The sequence below is a fragment of the Anoplolepis gracilipes genome, chromosome 16 (genome assembly GCF_047496725.1).
Source record: "Anoplolepis gracilipes chromosome 16, ASM4749672v1, whole genome shotgun sequence".
Classification (NCBI taxonomy): domain Eukaryota; kingdom Metazoa; phylum Arthropoda; class Insecta; order Hymenoptera; family Formicidae; genus Anoplolepis; species Anoplolepis gracilipes.
Window position 1 is genome coordinate 946868 of NC_132985.1, and position 22199 is coordinate 969066.

The 22199-nt window shown below is 27.6% G+C and overlaps 3 protein-coding genes across 6 annotated transcripts; 2 read left to right on the top strand and 1 right to left on the bottom strand.

Annotated features, from left to right (window-relative positions):
• Positions 1–3730: 3730 nt before the first annotated feature.
• On the bottom strand, positions 3731–8871 carry LOC140674502 (uncharacterized). Of its 3 annotated transcripts, none has more exons than XM_072908080.1 (11): positions 8728–8871; positions 7972–8311; positions 7675–7749; positions 6975–7135; positions 6577–6841; positions 6173–6296; positions 5862–6086; positions 5470–5631; positions 5142–5360; positions 4826–4983; positions 3731–4448 (listed from the first exon to the last, which is right to left on the bottom strand). In XM_072908080.1, exons 2-11 carry the CDS (start codon positions 8253–8255, stop codon positions 4283–4285), a joined length of 1839 nt encoding a protein of 612 aa, XP_072764181.1. In that variant the 5' UTR covers positions 8256–8311; positions 8728–8871; the 3' UTR covers positions 3731–4282. The 3 variants fall into 3 exon arrangements, with proteins under 3 accessions (XP_072764181.1, XP_072764182.1, XP_072764183.1); XM_072908081.1 differs by having other exon boundaries at positions 7972–8258; positions 8730–8747; XM_072908082.1 differs by lacking the exon at positions 3731–4448 and having other exon boundaries at positions 4827–4983; positions 5153–5360; positions 7972–8258; positions 8728–8859.
• A 1494-nt stretch (positions 8872–10365) lies between these two features.
• On the top strand, positions 10366–15727 carry LOC140674501 (uncharacterized). 2 transcript variants are annotated; one of them, XM_072908078.1, is made up of 7 exons: positions 10366–10638; positions 11340–11627; positions 11720–12010; positions 12083–12442; positions 12533–13357; positions 13500–13652; positions 13739–14723. In XM_072908078.1, exons 2-7 carry the CDS (start codon positions 11379–11381, stop codon positions 13847–13849), a joined length of 1989 nt encoding a protein of 662 aa, XP_072764179.1. In that variant the 5' UTR covers positions 10366–10638; positions 11340–11378; the 3' UTR covers positions 13850–14723. The 2 variants fall into 2 exon arrangements, with proteins under 2 accessions (XP_072764179.1, XP_072764180.1); XM_072908079.1 differs by lacking the exon at positions 13739–14723 and adding an exon at positions 14753–15727 and having other exon boundaries at positions 10380–10638.
• Positions 15728–18797: 3070 nt separating this feature from the next.
• LOC140674386 (uncharacterized) lies at positions 18798–21967 on the top strand. Its single transcript, XM_072907874.1, has 3 exons — positions 18798–18903; positions 19648–19793; positions 21394–21967. The coding sequence occupies exons 1-3, from the start codon at positions 18805–18807 to the stop codon at positions 21566–21568; spliced, it is 420 nt and encodes a 139-aa protein (XP_072763975.1). The 5' UTR covers positions 18798–18804; the 3' UTR covers positions 21569–21967.
• Positions 21968–22199: the final 232 nt, after the last annotated feature.

Sequence of the window (22199 nt, forward strand, 5' to 3'; positions counted from 1 at the left end):
GACACCAGCTTTCGGTCCTAATCGATTAGAGGTCGGTCGATCGTTGGAATAAATCGTTGATGGGTCCCTTTTCTTGCACCATCTACCATCAATACACGTATCGCAATGAGGGACGTCGACTGAAGGATTTAGGTCATGATTTACGCTCGGTAAAGATGTCCGATCCAGTTGATAAATGTTCTGATTGTTGAACATTCATGAAATGGGTGTTCCTCTTGATCCGTCTACCAGCCGTATGACGTATCATGTGAACTGTCTGTATGATAGACAGATATGCTCATCCGAAATCGTGCCTAATGAGTTTGAGTCGGCCTGAGATGCGGACCTGCATCACGAACGAGAATCGAGCGAACCCCATTCGCGATCGATTCCCTCGATCTTTCGTCTTCTTTCATTTCGGATTTAACTTTTGCTCGGAGTTAGCTCGTGCCCGACTTGTCGACTCCAAGTATAATTCTCGCGCGTGATGAAATGGGGTATTCGATCGTTCCGAAATTCGGGAGTACCGTCAAACTATCGCGCGGTTTTACTGTTGTACGGTTTAAAATATTGCGCGATTTTACTTTTGTGCGATTTAAACAAATTAAAAAAGTATATTGTCATAGATAAAGACTTTTACATAAGTCTTATAAAAATTTTTATTGAAAAATAGTTTTCTTTTTAATTTATAAAATTATTCCATATTTATATATCTGTACATTTTATTATTTTACACATCGAATATAAAATTTGATGAGTATAATAATAAATTTATGAATATTAATTTATTTGACGCGCTGCTATAATTTGGACTTTGTATTTGTATGTTACAGACATTGCGACTTCAATATCGACAACTCTGTTGTTGCGCATCAGTGTCGGTGAGTAACAAAGAGCTTATTTTATTTTAAAGCAACGGATTTGTGTAGAGATTTATAGATGTAGATGTAGATAATTGTAGATGTAGATGGATTGTGGATAAATCCGTTGCCTTAACTCTCAGACGGCGGGGTAGTCGCGTGCATGGTGGACTCTGACAATGACATAATTTTAAATTATAAAAAAAATTCTTTTTGTGTTATATTCCCAGAGAAAATTTTACATTTTTTTATTTACTTTTTTTAACTTTTGTTAAAATAGATATACTATTTGTATATAAAGATTGAAAGAAAATGAAAAATATTTAAAAAATATATAATATTCCAATTTTATGCAAGACGTATGAAATATTTATTTCAATTATATATATTATGAATTTTATAAAATAGTTTTAAAGATACAGATATTTAATGACCCGCCGACAGAAGAGTTAATATGCATGCTGATATATTTTACATACACCGAAAAAAAATTTTCTCAGCTTAAGAATATTTCACTTATCTTTATAATATCTTTCTTTAAAATAAATGTCAAAATCCTCTTAGTTTAAGAGAGAAATTCTCTAAAGAGTAGAGTAGTCTCACAATCAGATATTTTTAGCATGTAAGAATATATACTGAATGCACTATTTTCTTACTATTATATTAATATTGAGATTATTAATCCCAGTTATAACAAAAAACAATTTTACAAATGGACATTTGCTATTTCTTAAAATTTTTACAAGTTAAATACAATATATATACAAGTATATATAATAGTTTTAACTTATAATTTATATATAAGATGTTTCAAAAAATATTACATAAAAAAAAAATTATTCTTATTTATTAAGAATATCTATTAAGAGGACTTATAAAGTATATTTAGAATATAATTTTTTCGGTGTATAAATACATGATTATGTTCGTTCCCTTTTACAACTTTTGACGACTGAATGACGGTACGCGTTCACAAAACAATTGAAATACCTATGATCCTAAACGAATATAAATCGTTTTATTTGCCAATGATAATAATTAACCGGAAGATGTTATTCTTCTTCCTCGATCTCTGACTCGTAGAAATCGAGTCAGAATGAATAGCCAGGAGCAACAAAAGGTAGGTCCAACTAGCTTGAAAATAGGTGGTCAATATTGGCCACAATGTGTAAAAAATATTAAAAATTAAAAATAATTAAAAACTTTATAACAAAAATGATTAGAAATTAAAAATTAAAAATCTAAAACCTTAATTATGAAAATGTAAAAAATGTACGAATTGGTCTTTCGTACGAAGTTGTATAAGATATATTAACAGTGCATTATATGTATAATATTACATGTATATTATGCATAATATTATATGTAAATCTATCGATTCTAAAATCTGTCGTCAAAAATCGACTGTAAATTACACAAGTTGAACGAACATAATACAATAATATGAAATTCATTGAGTCAACATATTCGATAAGAATTCAATTTCAATGTTTTCATTGTAAAATTATTCACAATGTAATAGTCATTTTTCATACCAGGAGATTATTAATATATTTGAGAAATTTTTATTTAAAAATTTTGTAGTCGCAAATATCGCAAAGATTTTTTAACATAATATTAAAGATTGCATAAGTAAAAGGGTCAAGATTCGATGTTAAGCCAACATTAATTAAATATTAGCTTCTTAATCGCGAAATTGTCGATCGCGCTTTTGATATTAATCGCACTTTTCATATTGTCGATCGTACAGGTGCTTCCGCAACATACGATCAGTAAATTGGGTTGCCTATCTGACGATCGGCAGGGGCATGTTTTACCTTTGTCTATCTTTGTCTGACTTTGTCTATCTTTTCGCGTCATTACATATTTTCTGTAAAAATGCATTTAAATTCCACATTAATTGAAAAAGAGACGATAAATTTATTAATAATTCTTTTGATCGCAATAAATTCTATGTTACAAATAAAATTAATTATATAATATATAATTTATAAATCAATTTTGTTATTATATAATTCTACTCATTTTAGTTTGACTCATTTAATTCATCTATTTGGTGCTTTTACAATTTTAACGGCAAGATTCGTTCGATGTTCACTAATTCGGAAAAAAGAAACTTTATTTTATATCCTATTTCTCGTTATATAATTTTATAAAATCTTTTAAAGATAAATATTAAATGTAGAAATGTTACTAACTTATGTCTATTCTTGTGTACGACACGCATTTTAAAAGTTATTTAAAATTATCATGTTAAGCAACTCATTTTGTATAATAAAATGTTCTATTTTTAAAACATCAAAGAAACCGATATGATATCATATCAAACATGAAGAACAAGTAAAATATCTTTAAAATATTACAAACAAAAAGCATATTTTACAATTTGCATTTCTTAATACTAGAATATTTTGTATATTCACGAGTGGCTTTCATGTTCTGATTTACCGATTGTTTTAAGAATTTAACACACACATAAAGATAAATACAAGATACATATATATAGATAAAAGAATACTTTATTAAATACAATAAAAATTTTATATAGTCAACATAATAAAATGAATTTAACAGTATAAAATTTTTCAAAAGTAAAAAGAATGATTTAATTCACAGTTTTATTTCTTTAAAAAATAGAACGCTTTCAAGGTTTTTTTTCATAATAATCTTTGTTTTTAAATATAATAACTTTTTAATTTAAATATAATAACTTTTTTTGTGTTCTTTCTTACATAAATTTATTTAATATAATATAATATAATAATATAATATAATAATATAATATAATAAATTTATATAATATAATCTTATTTAATATAATTTATTTTATTTAATATAATATTTAATATCACACATTTAGTTCAAGATTCAATATTTATATAATTCAATAATTAATATCATAATTTTTTTAAAAAGAGGATCTATTTTGTTCTATCTGCTCCTTCATCATGCACAAGTTTTTTTTCAGTTTATCGAGAAGAAAGTTTCCAACTGGAAACATTTATACATAGGCCAGGAGAAAGATTTATTAATGTACAAGAGGAAGATTATTTTAGCTGTTAATTTCATCTTAAGATTTGCCGATCCTTTCTCATTGCTTTTCTATTTATATTGGATATAATGCGAGATAACATTAACACAAACGACATCTTACACATCTACTTCTGCGGTAGTTATTTGGTAAAAAAACAGATATAAAATCTGAAGGGACAGATAGAACAAAATACAAGCTCTTTTTAAAGAATTATGATACCTATTAAATATTGAATTATATAAATATTGAATCTTGAACTATACAACATTAAGATAAGTTATAAGATCTATTTTTATATTAATCATTTTTCAATTCCATTTAGTTCATATAAAAGTATTAAAATAGAATTATCAAAAAATCAATAAATAAATTTATGTAAGATAAATTATAAGATCTGTTTTTATATTAATTATTTTTGCACAAACTTTTTTTCCAGTTTATTGAGAAGGAAGTTGGAAACTTTTCCGCATTTACTATGCAAATATTTTTTATATACAATATTCGAACTAAATTTATCTGCTAAAGCCTGTCGTATTATAGTCTGTTTCGTAAAAGTCACCGCCATCTCTTCCCATCTGAAAAAAAACATTCTGAATTAATTAAAAAAAAATTGCAATTATAAAAAAATTAATTTTTCAGAAAGAAATGTGTCTCTAATTATATTTTCTTGAATACAAAAAATAATAAATATTAAAACATATATTTTTCCATTTATTTTAGAATCTAATCTTTTTCCAATAATTACATATTTTTTTATAACTATCTTCTTGTTTGGTAAAACATTTATCACATAATAAACCAGATTGTTAAACATTAAGTGCTTGTGAATAAAGATTTCTGTATTTCTTATAATATATAAAAACGTATAAAAATGTTAAATGTTTGTCGTTTAAGAAAGATACAACTTATACATTTGTTCGAGATAAAAAGCGGAAATTATTAATTCTCTTACTCTATGAGAGAATATTTTTGTCTCCAAAATTGACACCACGTATCCGCCGTACCAATATTATCAGAATATATAGAACAAAAAGATAATTCAGTTGCAGCCATGGCCAGAACATGTACCGGCTTATCACATAAATTTTCATCTAACATAGATATATCGAGCTATAACATAAGAAAGAGGGACCGTTTATTTATTTGTGCGTATAACTAACTACAATAAAAATTGAATCGTATATTGTATGATTTATATGTACTATTTATATATTTATATATATATATATATATATATATATATATATATATATATATCTGTTTTTTACCAAATAACTACCGCAGAAGTAGATGTGTAAGATGTTGTTTGTGTTAATATTATATGTATTATCTCGTATTACATCCAATATATAATAGAAAATCAATGAGAAAGGATCAGCAAATCTTAAGTTGAAATCAACAGCTAAAATAATTTTCCTCTCGTACATTAATAAATCTTCCTCCTGGCCTATGTATACATCCTTCGCCATTTCCACTATCGTAGTCGCCTAAAAAGATGAAAAATGTATAACACACTTATATTAAAACTATATCAGTCAAATTATTTAATATTGTAATAGAAAAATTCTCTTTTCTTTGGATAATAAATTTTATTACCGATGGTATTTTATGTCTAGTTATTTCTTGCTTAAGAGTTATCCAGAGGCACGCTAAAGCCATTAACTGTATATTATTCGTGTCTACCAAAATTCTATCAATAGCAATGTCAAATAACTTAACAGTTTGATAGATAATATTTGACGAGTACTGAAGATGTACCTAAAAAGTGTCACAATCATTAGACATAAAAAACAGAGTTTAGTATAATTTAAATCTGTTTTATCTTAATCGACGTGATAAAAAAATATCTCATATTAATTGTCATTGTGTTTTATTGCTGATAAGTATAAAAAAATTATTTTTGTTTATTAAATATCACTTTCTTGATTTATATCACTTGTATAAACCGTTAAATATTAAGATTGCTGATTAAGCTACATTATACTTACTCCAAGACGAATCAAATATCCTACAATGATTCTTCTTTGATCTGCGTTTACATTTTGCTTTAGAAAATGAAAAGACAATTTGGGAGTATTGGCATCCCTTTTACGTTCTATACGTGGCACTTCTTCCAAATAATCATATCCGTACGGATGAATATTTTCAAAATCTTCTTTTTTATTTGATAATCTATCATCATAATGAGTCACGTCACGTTTTAAGTAACGTACCTTTTCAAGAAACATTTTTTTAAATGCAATATTGAGCAAGTGATTAAAATAAATATAAATAATATCGATGCATATCATTTCATTACCTTTGTTGGAGTTATAGCTGGGAGCAAAAGGTCATCTAAAGGTGTTATGGAAGTTGTAGAACTGACTTCAAATCCAATGTTTAAATAATCATTTTGCTCATCATTTTCAGCAATATTGTTTGTGCTAAAAAAATGTTTGTAATATTTTAAAAATAAAGCAAAGCAATTTTCCAACGTTTCAATTATTCTATAATTATTTAACATGTAAATGTTTTTTGATATGGAAATAATTATATAATAATGATTTTGTGATAATAATATTATGATAATAATATGCTAATATATGATAATAATTAATTAATAATTAAAAATTCGATACAATTCTAATAATAGATCAATCTTTATTTATTATTAATGAATAGATATCTATTTTATTTCCATTAATTTCCTTTTTTCTAGCTTACCTTGTATTAATATCAACTCGTGCATTTAATAAATTATTATCTTGCAAAATGGGCACAACTTCATTTGGTAAATGCTTGATTACAGAAAATATCGACTTCTTGATATTTTCATTTTGCTTAATCGTTGGATCTATCTCAGATTGAAGATTTGATGATTTTTTAGGCAGAACTTTGATATGTTCAGCACTCTTTCGTAGCTTAATTTTAGTATGGACTTTATCTACATTCGGATATTTGGCTGCCAAGTTTTTAGGCACGGTACCAGCTAAAAGAATTGCACGACTAAGAAAATTTTCCAATAAATTCTTTCGAGTATTTATAAATCTACTTTCGAACCAAGATCTGAAGAGAATACAATTGATTAATACATTAGCAATAAATATTTTCAAAATACTAACTGTATGGCTTTCTCATCATGTCTTCCCACATCTCAATACTTGTAAATGTTCGCTTTTTAACCTTAGCTGAAAGATGTCTAGTTTTTCGAATATGCGCATGTTGTGATACTGTTCCGGCATGTGCATCTTGCGACGAAGTTTTTCTGTTTTCAGACTGAGATCTAGATAGAAAACAAATAAATGTAACATCTCTGTTAATGTTTCTTAATTAATATTTGTGTATTAATGTTAAATCAACAATTTAATATAAAATACAAAACAAGAAAAAACATGATTTAATTACAGATTATTTGATAGATTCGTTATTTCTCTTTATTACATATAAAATTATTTTAAAAAAATTTAAACACACATTTTTCATTTTTTAAACAAAATATATGATATTTATTTTTATTGTTTTTAACTAAAAACAGATTGAATTAATAAATGATATTAATATCGGAGATTAAAATGTTTCTAATGTTATAAGAAAAAAACGTTTTTATATGTTATAATAAAAATATTCGTCAATTTTTATAATTTGTTATAAAATAAAATTTGAATAATTTATTTTACATAATAAATATAATATTTTTACTGTTTTGTAATAATTTCATATATTCTCTATTTTGTTTTTTTCCAAATAAAATAATAAATAATCATTTTTAAAAATCATATTTTATAGATTTATATAAAAAATTTACTTGTATACATAAAATACCTTTGAAATTTATTGTTTATTTTATCTTTCTTATCTGAAGAAACACTGTTTCGGCAATTGCTTGAAGAACGTGCTCTACAAAAAAAATAAACTTTCTTTTACAAGATACACAAACTAGCTTAGCAAAATTTTATAATTTGATTAGAGGTCATCAGTCTATTTACAAACTGATTTTTTTATAATATTTATATATAAATAATTTATAATATATTTATCAATTTTAATAAACTCTTTCTTTTCCTCCCTCTTAAAAATACAAATTGTTTGTAAAAATAAAAGAAAGATTATGTTCCTTACCTGCATAAAACGGTCTTATCTAATGTGTCTTTTCGCACGCGTGAGCGTGATCTGAAATGTTCTTCATCATCGTAATGAATTTTAAATTTAGTTTTATTCAGAAAAGATTTTTGCACTTGGATTATAGGATTTGGCAAATAATTTAACCATAATCCTTTGTTGCTTTTACAGCTGTTCTTATCTTTGATAAGATTGTTATTTTTTTGTACTTCCACATTTTCTTTATTTATAGACACAAAGTCTTTTTTCTTGCGATATTGAGACCAGGGAATATTTAAGGACATAATCTGATTATTTAAATATATTTATATTGAGACCAGGGAATATTTAAGGACATAATCTGATTATTTAAATATATTTATATTATATATATATATATATATATATATGTGTGTGTGTGTGTGTGTGTGTGTGTGTGTGTGTGTGTGTGTGTGTGTGTTTTGTATATTTATGGCAAACACACGCACACACGCATCCACATTTTCACCTACACATAAATATATATAATATAATTAAATAATAATTTAATTCGCCCATGAAAATTAATAAGGAAGATAGCAATTAACGTTCGAATTTATTCTTTACAGGTATCGTGATAATTTTAAGACTTGATAAGGACCTAAACCGAAAGTCGAAACGTTGTTGTACATCGAATACCGAATAAAATCTTACAAGCATATTTGCCAGTTTGGTCGATTAATTGCTATCTTCCTTATAATTAAATACTTCAATTATATAAAATAAAAAAATTATTACACAGATTATATTCACAAAACTTTGCTTTCAATAAATAAGATGTTTGATGATTTTAATTTAACTAACACGCGCTTTTATTCCTCCGGAGTTCTGAAAGCAACTGCCAGGTAAATTCCTCGGCCTGCGTGTTTTTGCACGACATCTATTCGTCCTACCGTATATAAATCAACATACTATAAAAACAAAATCGCAAACATGTAAACATAATATGACAAATTCAAAATCAAAAATATAATCTGCACACTATTTATTATCTTTAAATTATTATATCAAAACTGAAAATATTAAAAATAGATATAAAATAATATTTTAATGCAATTTCATGTTTGTGATTATACTTATCTAATATATACTTATTATCTTACGATTAATTATTTACATTCCGTCTGTTATTGAATGTCGTCCATATATTAGAATCGGCGAGTATAATAAAATGCTGTATATATTAATAAATGATTAGAAGATTTATTATATCTTATTAAACAAGACATGCCGTACGTAACAGCATGTATTCTCTATTTATTTTTTCTCTTTCTGTGATTTATCAATTTTTTTATCTTGTAGTTGATTGATTTTTTTAATTTGTAGTTGACTGTTTTTTTTAACTTGTAATTGATTATTTTTTTTAACTTAACCTGCTTGAAACAACTTTTATTATAAATAATGCGTTCCGTAATGTAGACGAAGCAGCTGACGAATGAAGCGATGATCATGAGAAACAACAATGGCATTATATCACCCATCTCGACCGATTTCCACCACGATGCCGACTACAATCGAACGCATTAGATCAAAAATACAAATGTTTAATATATCGAGCCACTTGTTACAAATTTAATTAATATAATGCATTACTATTATATTCAGTGTCGGTTTTAGCATGACTGGCGCCCCGGGCAAAAATGATCGTGGCGATCTACTTAAGGGCACAAATATCAATTAATAATTTTCGGTAATTATTATGATCGCACATATGAAAATTCGGGGGCACAGGCAGCGCCCCTAAAAATTTGGTGCCCCAGGCGGTCGCCCGACCCAAACGCCGGCACTGTATATATCTGATTTTTATTCCATTTATGTAATTAAATCTATCGATGTCTAAAAGTTTATTATTGTATTTGTAGAACAATATAATATTCTAAATTATTAAATTGTTGAAAGAAAGAAAATTTTTTTATATAAAGTCAGTTTTAATTTGTAAAATATGTAGAATGTAAAAATAGAGTTTAATAAAAGAAAAAAAATTACAGAAATTCAAGATATTATTGACAAAATTAGAATATTGACAATATTTATTTGGTTATTTGATATTAAAAGTAAATTATTGTCAGAGTGAAGAAAAATAACAAATTATTTTTAGGTGAAAGTGAATAAGCAATTTGATCTACAATTTATTGCGAATAATGTAGGATGTAGCATGGGCATGAACCGGTTGGTTCATGTCCGTGCTACAAACTGTTTTATCATCACCGAAAATGAATGTGGACTATGTAGTTCCAGACGGCCGTAAAATGGTTGTATGCGGCGCTAGTGCATAACGTGGAAAAAAAATTATACGAAAAATGGCACCGTGGCCCGCGGTTCATGGTGCATATCAGGCTTTTTCGCCGATAATAAGATGTAAAATTACATTGCATTTTTCATTTTAATGTGAACATTTATACAAAGGAAACCGATCAATGATATGCATATATTATTTCCGTTAAGAAAATCTATCCGCTCGATCTATCTGCACTAATTGCACCTTATGCATTTGAAATGAAATAGATACGTATTTAGATCGGAGAGAGGAAGAGGCAAGATGCAAAGCAAAGAAATTGGTTAGAACGAACAAAATATATATCGATGCGTCCATCGACGCATTTTCTTTTTCTCTCTCAGATGCGCAATTGAAGATATTTTTGTTATACGGTAAGCTTAAATTTGTTACATTATATTTTTAATTCTTTACCCTTTGTAATTAATCTAAGCTAATCGCGATGTTTAAATCACGTTGATAAAATAGAATAAGTTTCTTTTTTTTTATTTGATCCACGATTATATGATACATTTATGTATGGTTACAATCGATATAGCGAGTAAATATTTCATAAGATTACGCATCGCTGATAAATTGCTAAAGTATGTCGATTTGATACAGGGATGACGTTTCTGATATAATTATAAATACAGTTGCAGTTTATTTGAAATAAATGTAGATAGACATTGAATATAATTAACGTGTCTTTTATGTGGAAAATTTTGGAAAACTCTGATATATTGTTTTTATTGACTGATATAAATCAGGATTTTTTAGAGAAATTATATGAGACTGACATAATTTGATCTCTTCTGATTGGTATAATACAATTTTTATTTATATAAAACTGTTGCAAGCAAAAATTTAATTATTTTGCACGACTGTCCAATCAGCATAATTTTCATTTACCACACAAAGATATATAAATATTGGAAAATATAGAATTATTTATTCTCATGCAACTGATATAAGTTTAGAACTACTTACAGTATTATTTGGTCTGCTAATTTGTTTTCAATAATATTGATGACGTAGAAAAATATTAATATTGAATCATTTTTGGATATATTCATATTATATACTTCTTTTTCAGGTTGATTATAAATCTTGATTAAACACATACAATCGAAATATGGATTCAAAGGAACACGAGATATCCAAAGTGGAGTGTTCCACACGCATTGAGAAAAATGAACCTTCATTTAAGTTAAACGAGCCTGTTAACACAGGGCTAAATATAAGTTCAACAACAACAAATAACTTTAACTTTAGCGACGAAGATAGTTTATCTTTTGTAGTGCTAGGTAAAGATTCTGTAGATGCAGCTCAAGCTTCTGTATTAGCATCGTATGTTGACATTCAGCAGAAAAGCATGTCAGTTGTATGTATATTATTATCTTACTTTATTTAATTTTATATTATTGTATTTAAGCTTTTTTTTATATAGAAAATAATAATATATATTTTTTGCAGGATTATGCCTCGATGGTTTTGTCACTGAGCACAGATGAGATGCAAAAGAAATTGACTGATATGTTGCAAGAAAATATGAAATTAAAAGAAACCTTAAAACAAAATACTTCATCCATGAAAGAACAATTTAATACCTTAGTAATGTGGCAAGAGGAAGTGATGAAGGTTCATGAGACTCATAAAAAAAAGTTTGCGGAAACTACAGAGCTTGTTAATCACCTTAAGAAGGAAAATGCTGAATTAAAATCTAAACTGTCACATTTGCAATATAATGAAAGTTTAGGATTTGAGGTATATAAATAGAAACATGTTATATAGAAATGTATTACATAAAATATCTTAATTTTGTAAATTTTTTTCCAGACAATTGGCACAATTCCTCAATCTGATGTCACTGATGTTTGTACTATTCAAACAGAACTTGAACAAATTACACCAAAACTGAAGACTGCAATATCCAAAATGGATCTTGAACAATGCAAACATTACATAACATGTATAATATCTGAAAAGTTTGCTGAGAAAGCGCTGGAAGATAAACTAGAAGAAGTAAGGGAAAAAGAAGTACAAAAAGAATTAGAATCAGCAATGAAATCATTAAGTTGTGCTGATAGTGAAACTTCTGTAAAAATGGTAGAAATACAGAAATGTTTAGAAGCAAAAGATAAAGAAATCAATCATTTGAAAAAATCCATTGCTTTACTCGAAGAGAAGCTGCAATGTGTATGTATCTATTATGTTTGCTAAAAATATTTTTAGGTGACTGAATTGCAGAATAAAGCCTATAGATAATTTTACTTTTATATTTTGTAGGCTCTTACTCCCATTCAATTACACGAAATATCGAAATCGTCGTCCAGTCTAAGTCGTCAGAAATTTATGCAAAATATAAAACAATATAATGATATATTACAAGAGTTAACTGAATGTTACATACACCAAATAGAACGCTTTACTACCATAGAAAAAAGTTTAAAAGAGATTACAGACGTACTTATAACACTTGAAATAACGATCGATGATAATTCGAAAATGCAGTTTTATCAATATAAAGAGAAATTATGTAATTGCTGCAAACAGTTAGCTGATGAACAAGTGAAAATTATTTCAGACAGGCAGACTCTGATTAAATCGCAAAATCAATTTCAGAAAATATTCTCAGATTACAATTCTATTTTATATGAACTAGAAATAACGATCGATGAAAATGCGAAATTGAATGTTCTAAAAGATAATACCGCTCGCGAAAACTTGCAGAAATTAGAAGAATTAGAACAGATTGAGTGGGAGAAACAATTGGTTGAAGAGGAAAAAAAAATTTTGAATCAAGAGAAAGATAATCTGGAAGAGGAAAAAAAATCACTTGAAAGTCAGAAAAAAAGCTTGGATATAGAACGCGTATCGTTGAGTAACGAAAAAAAATTTGTGATGCTAGAGAAAATCAGTTTAAATGAAGAGAAAATGTCACTCGATCATCAAAGTCAATTTTTTGAAAATTTTGAGAAAACTTTGCAAAAAGAGAAAAAACTTTTACAAGTTCGCTGCGACGAGCTGCTAGACAAGACAAATAATCTGGAACAGGAAATTAATAAGAAAAACATTGAATTTAAAGAAGTAATGGAACAATTTGCACAAAGTGTGAGTAAATTTTTTTATTTTGAACTGATTTATGTAAAGACTAATGCAAATTGAAGTAAAATGTAAAACATATATATTAGAAAAAATTAAAAATATATAAATTATTATTATATTATTTTTATAATATTATCTTCATTTTTAGATGGAAGAGATTAGTCTATTAAGATCACAACTAATGCTCTACGAAGAAGATTTCCAATGCGAAAAAAGACTTAAGGAATCTTTGCTCGAAGAAAAAAGTAAATTGGACATGGAATTGCAAAAGCAAATAGAATTCAACAAACAATTACATTCAGTAAGTGGCTTTGAATTTTGTGTGCTGTAATATACTTATCTAAATAGAAATTGACTTGACCGTTTCCTATTTTTGATTATCATTAGGATAGTGACAAATGCAATGGACGCACGAGAGATAGCAATGCCACTGCACGAGTAAAGCTGTCAAATTATCGGAATTATCCAATTTTTCGCTTATTTCCAAAGAAGCAATGATTAATTAATATTTTTATCTAAATTTTTAAACTTCTTTTCTCTGAAATTGGCTCTTCTCTTATTTATGTAGTAAACATTTAGATTTTTTTCTCTATTGTAGTATTTTGTTATAATTCTACAATTGTACGTAATGCTCACGTACAGTTGGCATTGCTGAGTGTTCTTTTAATGTTGGATTCTTCTCTTTTGGGTATTTCTAATGACATGACACTATGTTCTAAATTAATATCTAGAAAATCTCTGTAGCTTATGATATTTATTGTTCAAAACAATTAGAAGATCATTCTACATACAATTTAGCAGAGATTTTGAATATCTTTACTAGTTTATATATTAATGTTCAGTAAGAACCATGTAAAAATTGAGTTTTAGTTTGTTTTAGATTATTATATAAATAATATAAATATATTAGAAGTAATATTTGAGTCCATTTATAGTTTAAAAAAATGATCTCTTGTTGTTTTAAAGAGCTATCAAGTTGAGCCATAACACAGGAATGATCCAGAATTGAGTTTAGCAATAGTTTCTGAAATCTAATTCAAATCTAATGTGTGTATGCTTTGTACTTGTTAATAAATTATAATATGCATATATAAAGCATATACTGATTGGAAACGTTCAGATTAGATTCAATAGAATTATTAATTTTCTTGTTTCATTCTTAGAACATATATAACATAGATATGTTATAGTTATTTATTGTCTTTAAAAATGTACAAGCATACATTGTATGTTATACAAATCTATCAAAATGGTTATTTGTCACAGTTCTATTTTCTTTTTTTTTTTAATTATTTTCTAAGGGTTGGTTTAACTTATTCCTTGTATGATTGTAATTGTAAACACTAGGATAAAACAATTGCATTAGGATATTTAGATTAATTTATTTTAACTTAATTACAGAACAGTGCTATGACAATCTGTCCAAAATGTGCAAAGCCATATGAGGGTTTATCAGCTTTGATGAAGCATATTGAGCAATGCCTAGATTAACTGAAATAGTAACTGAAAAACATAAATTGCACTAATACAGTTCTTTTGAATAACGCCGGCGTCAAACAAGGATACGCAAGATACTTTTTCGTGCGAGTTTGGAAAACTTGATGAACAAATTTCTTTCGACTGTTATTTATGGGAATATATGTTTGTGCTGTGTTATATGTATACTATTTGCATACTTAAAAAGACTTTGATTTAAAATGTTAGATTATAGATAATTTTAAACCGAAATGAAATATGTAGTATTTGACAGATTTAATATTAATTAGAGCAACGATAAAACGTAATATGCGTTTTAAATTTTCAGTTCAGTGTCTATGTTACTGAACGCATATAACATAGATTTAAAATAATACATTTTTTAAATATATTTTAAAAATATTAATTGTAATTTATAGTAGGAATAAGTTTTAAAATTATATAACTATTGCTATATTTTTTTATTTTTTTTGTTATTTATGTTACTTTAATTATTTTAGTTTGTTTTAATACATAATGCAATACATTTGAAGACTGTACTGAAGAAAGATTTGTAAGTTTTTTTTTTTATATAACGGACAGTTATTATTAAAAAAATAATATTCAAATTTTATATTAGAACATGTGTGTTGAATGCTACATTATATTATCAATAATTGTATACATTGTAGTATCTGCACACAACCGCTAGTTACCTCATGTATAGTATTGTAATAGTATTGTAAATATACTATACTAAATAAAAAAATATAATTTTAGAAGAAAGAGTTGTCCAATGGGAATAAATTCTTAGTCCGAACAAAATATATAAAAAATCTAATTATGTTGCGTAAATCTATGCGAAAAATAATTATGTCAAACAACTAATGGCGGAAATATATACATATACTCGGATACATATATACTATAAGTGTTACAAATATATATAAAAAAAAATTCTGTCCTATTTGTCTCTACGCGGGTCTGAAGAACGCGTGATAACAAAGACTTAATAATGCACCTTTCTCAAAGATCATTGTGGCCCCGCTCGAAGCGAAGGAAAAAAATAATGCCTGACCTTGACTGAAGAAACCGCGGTCAACGATTCTTCCCCGTGCGAAGAAAGACTTATGTCTTCACCAGCGCGCCATTCCTCCACCTTTTCGCAAATCAGCCGAGACGGAGGGACACGTCGACGACGACGACCCTGCTCAAGGTGGGCCGGTTCGTCCGTCCTTAAAAATTACAGCTTTACGATCGTCCGTTTGATGCCCTCGCGGGGATGCCCCCATGTGATTCAGGTATGTGAAACACGAGAATCCGGAGCTAGTTAATAATCGTAGGGATGACTGTAAAAGATGAGTGAAATAGAGAGAGAGAGAGAGAGAGAGAGAGAGATCAATCGCGAGAAATAAATTTTTATCAATTTTATATTTAATTAGAAAAAGAAGAAAGAACATAGAAAAATGAGAAAAAACCAGATGTTTTATTTATACTTTCAAAAGCATAATAATTTAGTCTTACACAAGCTTCCATCTATTTTATTTCGATAAGTTTAAATTTTTGCTGGGCAAAAAAATACGAGTCTGAATCAGATGCTAATTACAAAGTTAATTAATGATCAGAGTCCGGGGAACCACCTCGTCTTAATGGACCGATGCATTAATAGATACATGTTAATGGGTAGAAGATACACTTGTCTCAAAACATCTAATTTGCATTCCCTCGGTGGTGGAAGCTGCAACGAGTTCGTTAATTGAAATGATGAGCGGAAATGCAGATGATAATGACAGTCATCATTTAATGGGACAACATGAAAAAGATTCAATAATATCTCGAAATTGTAAAATTTTCCTTATGGGACCAGTTGATTAAGATTTAATTGAAAATTTTTTAAGCATATCTCTCTGTATCACTTATGAAACATACAAAAAAAGTATCGATAAGAATGTATAAGATAAGAAGAATGTAAAATCTGTAAACTTTTCAATAAATCAAAATAACAGAGAAAAGGAAATTTTATATATATTTTATTTATTTTTATTACAACAAGAAATCTATTTTAATTTCGTTATTAAAACAATTGAAGATGTGAAAAATTTGTGATTTTTAGAACAAAAATTATTATCCTTGTTATTATTATTATATATATAACTATAGTAAATTTTTCCTCTGTTATAAAATATTGATAAATTCCTCTGTTATAAAGTATTGATGATAAACCTATCGTATCATTATTCATCTTGTCGTATAGAGGAGAAAATGTTTGAATACTTAATTTATTTTAATCTGCATGAATCTTTAATCGTTCTCAAATGCAAAACGTGCAATGAACAATTAATGCGATACAAATATATCTAATCAAGATATTCCTGAAATATTTGCTACGCATATTGCGTGCAATTCCTTGTCTCGAAGACGGTTTTCTTATAACTTTATGCATTTTGATAATTCTGCATATTCACTTTAAAATGCCATTGTCTCATTCATCTATCTCGATCAAATTTTCGATTTAACGCAACATACTCGATCGGATACGTCATCGCCTGTAAAAATATATATATATATATATATATATATATATACACAAACAAGAAAATATACATTTTATAGCTTTATAAAAATTGCATAATATTAAGATGGTAATGCAATTCTTAATTTAACGACCGATGTTTCATGAATCGTTCCTGAAAGGTATAAAATGATAGTCGGACAAAAATCAACTTTCACTTAAATAGAACATAAAACATCGCAAAAAATTCTAGGTCACGGACACATTATCAGAGATTATTAATATTGTTACAAAAATAATCTATATATTTAAAAATGTCTATTTAAAACCTAAGTATAGTTGCTTTAAATTTGAATTTTATATTAGACATCTTTAATTGTTAATTTCAATAAAAAACAATATTGTAAATACTTTTTTATTTAGCCGTGTTTTTTATATATTATAGAGAGATGTTACATATATCATTCAGCAATAGCTTTTTTGCAAATGATTTAATTGCATACTGGTTCCAATATATTTATGACTTATTTAGTATGATTTTATAAATACCAAAATTTTTTTAAATATGTAAGATTTTTTATTGAAACAAATGGCAATAGAAGACACATAATATGATTAAATAAAACGTATGAGATAACTGTTGGATAATAATAACAATAATTAATAACGTTTCAACAACTCGCGTTCCTAATTCACAGCAGAAGAAATTAGTCTTTCCTTTTTGGGATTCTTGGATATTTTTTGCTCGGCGCATAGAATTCTAAGAATGATCTTCGTGTCATCTGTCATTATCATCCCCCTAAGTTAAATGACCGTTGAAAAACACAATCTAAAGTGCAATTCTAGTGGCAACACAAAAGCCTTCCCAGAATCTCTTTTAACGAAACAATACTGAGAAGTATCGTTAGTCACGATTAGATAGATGCTAAATGTATGTAAATTTCTCATTTTCCTTGTACAAATCGAGTACGTAATACGCATAATTAATTATTCGTCAAAATTGTGAGTGATCTAAGAAAATTATACCTTAAAAAATATCGTTTAAAATTATCTCTGATTTATATGTTTACTTGTTTGGTCTCGCAAAAATAGATTTCTCTCTTTTTTCGATCTTCCTAAATTGTAAAATATTTCTTTATGACGGTATTTTGCAAATGAAAAACGCGACGAAATAGCTTCGTTTTGGTGAAAATAAAGTCAATGGGATTTACGTGGATTCGTTTCAATAAACGCGCCGCGGTGAAGCTTATGTGCATCTGCTTCGAATTTTACGAAGATAACGTCCTCGACACCTCACGTCATGAAATCCCAGGATCCGAAATCACACCGGCATTTCCATTTGCGGTCTTTCTGCCACAACTTACATACCCTACACGTACATCTCTTCGTTAGGTTCGCCTTTTTTTCTCGCTTGCTCTAGCACACAAACGCTCAACCTGCGAAACCGCAGGCAGCCGATGACACACGTGCAAAGACGCACGTGTGGATGCGTGCGTCTCGAAAACGCGCCGGGATGACCGCGTATATAAGACTCGCTCCACTCGAAATGGAATCAGTCCTCGATATGTTGCGACCTATGCATTTCGTAAGTGATTTTATATTATTCTTTTTATATTATCCTTGACGTTGATAAAACGAGATTTATACCCTTCGTGGGCTGTTTCTATTTCTTTCATGTTGTCGCGAGGAAAGGGTCTTATCAACTTGTCCGATTAGCATAATTCACGTCGCGAGAGCAATTACTCCAATTATCGTTCGGAATAAATTATCTCTGATATAATTGAATAGTCAAGATCATAAATATCGTGATAGATTATTATCGATAAATTAAATGACATTAAATTTAAATTAAAGAGACGATAAATTAATATAACATACATTCTGCAAAAAATACTGCGATTGATGTCAAAATACATTAATTTGATGTTGAAACTTTTAATACACATATTATAAACATATTATTTATTATAATTCGGAGGAATAATTTTATACATATAAAATTCGTTCAAATACATTATGTCATGATAAATCACTTATTCATTATTCTTAGGATTTACATCTAATTGTAAGACAACGATTAATTAATAGACTTCAATAGACTAACAATTTTTCAAATATATTCTCAACAGATAAAATTCGTAAAATCTTATTGCATGATATTACAAAAAATAATGCAAATCCGCGAAGCTTTTTGTATCTTCGAATTATAACTGTATATTATAGATTATGAGTTCGCTTAACTTAAACGAATTTAAAGTCGCATAAAGAGATTTTCTGAATAAATCAGTTATCGAAAGATAATATTAAGGAATTTTACATCTGATTCTAGATATTTCTTTTCGCGGCGTTCGCTTTTCTCGCGTTCACCACCGCCGCGGAAAACGAGGAGGGTCCGTTAAACGTTCAGAGTGAGATTGAACCACAGCCGGATGCGAATGCCAATGCCAATGATTTGGAAGCAGAAGCATCATATGGGTAAGTTTGAATATAAATCGTTAAGTTCTACGATAAATCTCGATATATCTTTGCACAATAAATTCGTCGAGTTTAATAACAATCTGATGTGGAAATATATGTATGAAATGAATTAAAAGATAGATGTACATATAATTATGTATTCGTCTTTCCAATGCTCTGTCTAAATTTTTTTTAAATGCTCTAAACTTGTGCCAAATTTGTGTTAAAAATGAGATTACATTAAATTCGCGATTAATCAATTTTACATCAAGTAAAATTAATCATCAAATAAAATTAAAATGTCTTACAAGGAAAACAAGGTATTATAGTATTTATAATATAATCATTATGCAAATCTCATCTCATCTCATTTTTTCAATATAAATTATATACACATATATATATATATATATATACATATATATATATATATATATATATATATACATATTAAAAAAACGTAACTATTGCGAATGTGAGTGAAAAAACTTGTATGCTAATTCTCGACAGTAAGAGTTTTGCACGTTTGACACCTTTATAATAATAGAATCTTGCAATGTAATTTATAAAGAGATTCTCTATTGTAATTATAATACACATTAAATAATGATCACGTATTCTGTCGCAATCGAATTTCTCAACTATTTTTATGCGAAATCACCTTTTTAAGCGAACTTTGTATGCGAAGTTTGTTTACACAGCACGACTTGTCTGTAAAAACTTTATATAGCATAGAGATGAGAAACATTTAAAAGAGATTATACTTTTGTGTATATCTTCATTCGCATTCACGACCCTGTCTCTTGGCTATGCAGGCTTCTCGTCCATCGTATAATTTCGTCAACATGCATACTCTAACTACTTACGAGCATAAATGACACATTCCGATGCGTAAATAGCGCTAAAGCGAGTTGCAACGATCAATTTGCAATCATTTTACATACTAATATATATCTCATCGGTTTTTACAAGTGGCATTTCGAATAAATGTCGAAACTAATCCTGTGTATCCTGCGTCATGTATAATTTATCTTATAAATGAAAAGCGAAAAGACGTTATAAACATATAACTACTAAAAAAAGAAATTATATTAATATTAAAATAAAAACTTACATCTACACAAATTTGTATTAAGTTAAGCTAACAAATAATATTTTAAGTAAATGTTAATATTTATATTATTAAGAAAAATCATGCAATTGATATTTTTGAGATTATTTTACATGTTACATGTTTCTAAAAGTTTCAATTTTTAAATTTAATTTTATTTAGAAAATTGTCAATATTCTTTATTTGTATTTCTAACATTCTGTGAATATAATGATAGTAGAATTAAAAAAAGTAGAATATAACCAGGAAAAAAAATGTTTGCTATTATTTTTAAAAGTTGCATATGTAATTATAGTTGTAATCTTATTACGCGCAATATAAGTGACATCTTTCATAATTCATGATATATCTTTTTAATTTATAATAAGACAAATAAAAAATTACTTACATATACTTACTTTATAAAACGTTTATCGTGCCTTAAAAATAATAAAATTAAATAGTTTGCATAATATTTCAAATGATCAAACATCTCGTATTAATTGAATGATTTATAAACAATTCCAGATATGGACGACCATGGAGATACGGTGGCTGGGGGGGATATGGCAGAGGATACGGTGGATGGGGAGGATATGGCAGAGGATATGGTGGTTGGGGAGGCTGGAGAGGAGGCTGGGGTGGCCGAGACTATTGGGGTGGAAGAGGTTGGGGAGGCGGCTGGACTGGATACTGGGGTTGATTTTGTCCCTCGCTGTGTTCTATCTGTGTGATATTTTATCACCATCAATGTATTCTTTGGTTCTTTGCATTAATATTCGGCTTCTTTAAAATACAATAGCTATTCGTTCTAGAAGTATTCCATCAAAGTCTTCATCGTAAAAGAATAAACGATATGTGAAAATAAAATGATATGAAAAAGATATTTTGTCCCATTTAATCATATGTTTAAAGCAAAAAATTCTGTTCTGTATACTTAATATATACGATTAATTTTATTTTTTATTCTATAAAGTTTAAATTGTACACAGATTTCTTTATTGTCTATATCTTATATAAAACTTCAATTTTTGCGTTTAAATTTTGTATTTTATCTAAATGTAAAATTTGAATAAAAATTTATATATTAATTTTCTTCCTATTTGTGCTACATTTATTTAACTATCATCTCGTTACATTTGTGTGTACATATTTATTATATTTAGTAACAGAACAAAATTTTTCGAAAAAATTCTAAACATTCTTTAGATTCTTCAAAGGTTTTAAATGCTCTGGAAATGCTTATAGCGACTCTGAAAAATATATTTAACATTAATTAATTATAACTAGACAGATTTCTTCTAAAAAAATTGCTGTTCATATTTTACATAAAA